This window comes from Limulus polyphemus, unplaced genomic scaffold (assembly GCF_000517525.1).
Source record: "Limulus polyphemus unplaced genomic scaffold, Limulus_polyphemus-2.1.2 Scaffold690, whole genome shotgun sequence".
Taxonomy (NCBI): Eukaryota; Metazoa; Arthropoda; class Merostomata; order Xiphosura; family Limulidae; genus Limulus; species Limulus polyphemus.
This window is the reverse complement of record NW_013666300.1, coordinates 273,840-279,895: the sequence shown is the minus strand read 5'-3', so window position 1 is coordinate 279,895 and position 6,056 is coordinate 273,840. Positions and strand designations below refer to the sequence as shown.

Genomic DNA, 6,056 nt, shown 5'->3' with positions numbered 1-6,056 from the left:
TCCTGGATCTGCAATTTGAACATTTCAAGTTGCACCTAGTTAGTAATTCTGATTATTACAAGATTCCTGGACCTGTAATATGTACATTTCAAGTTACACCTAATTAGTGATTTTGATTATTACAAGATTCCTGGATCCTGTAATATGATCATTTCAAGTTACACCTAATTAGTCATTCTGATTATTAACAGCTATTTGGATCTGCAATTTGAACATTTCAAGTTACACCTAGTTAGTAATTCTGATTATTACAATATTCCTGGAGATACAATTCGAACATTTTCAGTTTCAGCCAGTTAGTACACTTTGATTTACAAACCTTCTGAGGTTTAAAGGTTTAACAATTGGAACTGTAAGTCTTAGGTCAACTTCTATAGTCAACATATATATATACCCGGGTAGAATTTTAGTAACGTTAGCTGCAGACTATTTATTGACAGAGAACAAAAGAGATTTTAAGTCAAAACCATTCCCTGTAAAAAGAATGAATGATAAGTAAATGATTAGTTTCGAAACTGTGTAACAACGTAACACGCAACTGTATACGTACGGTGTTGTTACAAAACTAGGTCTTGAAGTTGGCTTACTAATCAATAGATGCATGTTTAAAGGTAACAATTTAAATAAAAGTACAAAAAAGCGACATAAAAATTCAAACTCTTTCAACAAAAAAAGTTCTTTTCTCTCATGAATTAGAATTTGTTCTCAAGATTTGATGTCGTTTCTGGATTGTTCTTAATCGTTTTTAGTGATCCACGAGGTTATCGCAAAAAGGGTCAAGTATGGAACTGAATAAAAATTGAACTAATATTAATGAAAATGTTTGATCCGAACATTGTATAAAAGTATACCAAGAACCAACTAACCCTAAAGGGTTAGAACCCAATTGTCAGTCATAACCGCGTTTCACTGACGCCCACCAACCAAGCTAAAAACTATAGAAGAAAAGCTGGTCGCAAACCATTTTCTAACTACCTTGGTAAAAGGCATTTGTATTCCTAAGAATGAGCCCTGGTATTGGACGAAAGGCCTCGTTGGCATTGGTTGTAGAAGATATAGCGTGATTGACATAGTATTGCATATTCTTCTTTGCTTTCACTTATAAGTTCTTAGAATTGACGTTTATTACAGCTGAATAATGCTAGACCATATTTATCTTTTTTTTTTAAAGCTATCCACGTACAAGCTATGGATCGTCTCCATTACTTAATGTTTAAAAGTTATTTTTATTTGTTTCTACTTGCTAAGTGTAACTGTTTAAGCTGTTTTCATATTTACTGAGCTATCAATAAATTACTTATCCAATGTAATAATTTAAATGTATATCTATAAAAGAAAAAAAAATGCCTTTGCAAAGAGGGGGAGAAGGTTCTGGGGGGGGGGTCTTGCAATGACATTTAAGCGTAGTAGTTTTCCCCTCACCTTGGTTCAGCATGATGATCACCTTGAGGCAAACGTATTCTTCAATACACAACCTCATCCGGCGAAATGCAGAACTAAGCTGTGTTAGGTGTTCCACCAGAGGGCCAGCTTCTGAGCGCAGCTGGTCTAATGTAATTGGTCGTCCCATCATAGCAGCTAGGCATGTCTGAAGACGACAGAGGCCTGCTGCTATGTCCTGCTCCAGGCTTGCCTCGGAACCTTTGATTGGCCCATGGATAGCTTGGTAAGCACATGTAGTTAGCACCAGAATCTCGTGCCACTTGTGGGTCAGTAACTATACGAAAAAAAAAAAGAGAGAGAGATAAAAAATATAAGATTTACATCATAATCTTGTGCTTTAAAACATACGTCCAAATTAATGTTGCTCAAAGATATACAATATTCCATAAAACTATCCCGATTAAACTCATAATATAGTTTCGTATATTTTATTTATTCTGAAGCTTGTTCTGTTGAACTTCGATATGAAGAAAATTTGAAGTACAGTTATTTTCAATACTGATTCGTTAATATATTTCTAGTTACCTTCCCAGTATTATTTGGCGGTACATTCTGTATGTTGTATAAACGGTAACGCTTTATCTGCTAACTTTGTTTTAGATTCGAATGCATTTATTTTCTTACATAAGTTTGATGAACATTTTTGATATTAAATACCTAAAAAAGAAAATAATAATAATATTTGGAGCGCCAAATTACAGAGTCCCTTCTTCAGGATCCAGGACAGTATTCATTACAAATATATCACCTTAAAAAGAGAAGGACAAAATATGTGCCTCAGTACTCTGTAGATGCTGGTCATAGTTGGTGTAAGTAGAATATTGTATAGATGCAGGCCAAAGTTGGTGTAAGTGGTAGAATATTGTATAGATGCAGGCCAAAGTTGGTGTAAATGGTAGAATACTGTATAGATGCCGGTCAAAGTTGGTGTAAGTGGTAGAATACTGTATAGATGCTGACTACAGTTGGTGTAAATGGTAGAATATTGTATAGATGCTGGTCAAAGTTGGTGTAAATGGTAGAGTATTGTATAGATGCTGGTCAAAATTGGTGTAAGTGGTAGAATATTGTATAGATGCTGGTCAAAGTTGGTGTAAATGGTAGAGTACTGTATAGATGCTGGTCAAAGTTGGTGTAAGTGGTAGAATATTGTATAGATGCTGGTCAAAATTGGTGTAAATGGTAGAATACTGTATAGATGCTGGTCAAAGTTGGTGTAAATGGTAGAGTATTGTATATATGCTGGTCAAAGTTGGTGTAAATGGTAGAATACTGTATAAATGCCGGTCAAAGTTGGTGTAAATGGTAGAATACTGTATAAATGCCGGTCAAAGTTGGTGTAAATGGTAGAATACTGTATAGATGCTGGTCAAAGTTGGTGTAAGTGGTAGAATATTGTATAGATGCCGGTCAAAGTTGGTGTAAATGGTCGAATACTGTATAGATGCTGGTCAAAGTTGGTGTAAATGGTAGAGTATTGTATAGATGCTGGTCAAAGTTGGTGTAAGTGGTAGAATATTGTATAGATGCTGACTACAGTTGGTGTAAATGGTAGAATATTGTATAGATGCTGGTCAAAGTTGGTGTAAGTGGTAGAATATTGTATAGATGCTGACTACAGTTGGTGTAAATGGTAGAATATTGTATAGATGCTGGTCAAAGTTGGTATAAGTGGTAGGTTATCTTCAATGACCAGTCATTAAACCTTTTCTTTGATACAAATCAAGGGCCACTTAGCGTAATTTTTAAATGTCAGTGCTCTACAGATATTTAAAAAAGGGAGCACCATGTAGGCCATCTCCTATTTTGGTTTTGTGTTTCAAATGAGACTACGTGTGTAAGGCACCTTGTGATATATGATCATAATATCATATAGTTTTGGCATGAGAACACTTGGTGCAGGACCGTTGGAATTTCTCGGTTCGAACCCTTGTCTCTCTCCCCATTTTTTTTTTTTTGTATCTTATATTATTTCTTCTGCTTGCGGAAAAACAGAAACGTCCTTCAGTGTGCTGAGGGGAAGACATCAGTATGACCCAGCCTACGAATGTTAAGGGCTTGTCATGACTTGGTGGTTAGAGCGCTCTACCAGCAATCATAGGGACGCGGGTTCAAGTCCCTTTCACCGAACATGCTCGCCCTTTCTGTCGTGGGAGCGTTATAATGTGTCAGTCAATCCCACTATTCGTTGCTAAAAGAGTAGCCCAAGAATTGGCGGTGGGTGATGTTGACTAGAGCTGCCTTCCGTCCTAGTCTATCATTGCTAAATTAGGGACGGCTAGCACAGAAAGCTCTCGTGTAGCTTTGCGCGAAATTCACAACAAACAAACAAAACTAACGAAGAGAGATAGTGAGCAGTAACGTGTTTTTCTACGTGTTTAATTCTACAGGAGTTCGACCTGAGAAGTAAAAAAAAAATATATATATATATATATAGTTCTGCTCACTATTCCAGCAGAGGGCCACAGTTAATGACAGAGTATGCAAATAAATACACTGTTTTTTATTTTTATTTTTTTAAGTCTGTGTGTAATTAATAAATATTATTTCACTTAAATTCAAAAATGTCTAGTCATTTTACTCATCGCTCATCTTAAAACGCCCCCCCCCCCACGTAGCACAGCGGTATATTTGCGGGCTTACAACGCTAGAATCCGGGTTTCGATACCCGTGGTGGGCAGAGCACAGATGGCCCATTGTGTAGCTTTGTGCTTAATTACAAACAAACAAATCTCTTAAAACTCGATAAAATTTTCAGATTCAGATAACTCAGGAAGTTTCTTGTTCGGACCTCTCGTATACTTGCGCGGAAATCATCTTATCTGAGAAAACCACGAAATACTATTTCGATTTTATGTTTTTAATGGCACCTCATAAACCAACTTTTGTTACTGTATGTGCCGATCGGGGTATCCAACATAGTCTCTAAGTTGATAAGCAGCGAAAGTTATGTATCAATTACAGCAAAAATCTCTCTTGTTTTACCCCACCTGGGTGCGTATAAAAGCATTACTCAGAATAACAGACACCAGGTTAAGAATTTTGATGGTAACTATGATATTGGATGCTTGTGAGTACTTCAAATAACGATTGGTTTCTTATGAATTTCGCGCAAAGCTCCACGAGGGCTATCTGCACTAGCCGTCCCTAATTTAGCAGTGTAATACTAGTGGGAAGGCAGCTAGTCATCACCACCCACCGCCAACTCTTGGGCTACTCTTTTACCAACGAATAGTGGGATTGACCGTCACATTATAACGCCCCTACGGCTGAAAGGGCGAACATGTTTGGTGGGACGGGGAATCGAACCCGCAGATTGCGAGTCGAGCGCCCTAACCACCTGGCCATGCCGGGCCTCGAATAACGAACGCAGTCTTGTGTAACGTTGTGTTCTAATTGGTATGGCGTGATGCAACGTGGAACTTGAGGCAATCCTGTGCACGTGCCGGATTTAAGTTTTAGGTGTCCAAGGTTATATTAGAATAGGCCATCCAGAAAACGAGTACAAATTATCAAACTATCCGCTGTTACTCACTCACGGAACTTTGATTAGAAGATTTTGTGTTTGTTTTCATTTGTAAGATAAACTTTGATTTGTGAATAAATACTAAAACTTCTTTGTTTTTTCGTTAGGGCGCTCGACTCGTAATCTCAGGGTCGCGGGTTCGAATCTCGTCAGAGAACATGCTCGCCCTTTCAGCAATGGGAGCGTTATAATGTTACACTCAATCCCACTATTCGTTGGTACAAGAGTTGGCGGTGGGGAGTGATGACTAGCTACCTTCCCTCTAGTCAATCACTGCTCGATTATGGCACAGCGGTATGTCTGCGGACTTACAACGCTAACATCCTGGTTTCGATACCCGTGGTGGGCAAAGCACAGAAAGCCCATTGTGTAGCTTCGTGCTTAACTACAAACAAGCAAACAAACTAATGCAGATGCCCCCAGTGGCACAGCGACATGTCTGCGGACTTACAACGTTAGAATTCGGGTTTCAATACCCGTGGTGGGCAGAGCACATATAGCCCATGGTGCAACTTTATGCTTAATTACAAACAAACTAACGCAGATAGTCTTCGTGTAGCTTTGCGCTAAATACAAACCAAATCACCATTTTCTCAACAGAGTCAACAAAATATTTATTAACCCTGTAAACTTTATTCCTAGAATTATGAAAATCAAAGACACAAAACATAGAACATTTGATAATAAAATAAGCTAAAATGTTTCACTAAAATATGATCACACGTGAGATGCTAAGACTACTTCGAATGTATTCTTGGTTTCCATAGGTAATAGCGTTTATACGATTGAAAACGTTTGTTGTTGTTGCAGTGTTTCATCAAGCTCTGTAACCAAGTAGTGATTTATATACAGGGCTGATATAAACACTGTAAAGTTGGTACAAATATGATAAAAATAATTATGTGGAACAGATTTATAAAAGAAAAACGAACATAGATGGCGCTGCAACGTGAGTTTGAGAAGTATTTCCTTATCACGTGACGTCATTGGGAATCATATTTAAAAGTGTAAGTTTGATGTTAAAGCTCATATTTTCAGTCATGGGTTTGTCGAACTGTTAACAACCACCCAATGTTAACACTTGAGC

At 37.7% G+C, this 6,056-nt stretch overlaps 1 protein-coding gene across 4 annotated transcripts in view; it reads right to left on the bottom strand.

The window, feature by feature from the left end:
- The window catches only part of LOC106459985 (hormone receptor 4-like), an 87,348-nt gene that overhangs the window by 1,984 nt on the left and 79,308 nt on the right, over positions 1 to 6,056 (bottom strand). For all 4 annotated transcript variants that reach the window (XM_022386579.1, XM_022386578.1, XM_022386576.1 and 1 more), the window contains exon 6: positions 1,423 to 1,717. In XM_022386579.1, the coding sequence (XP_022242287.1) occupies positions 1,423 to 1,717 (295 nt within the window). The remainder of the gene's footprint in view (positions 1 to 1,422; positions 1,718 to 6,056) is intronic.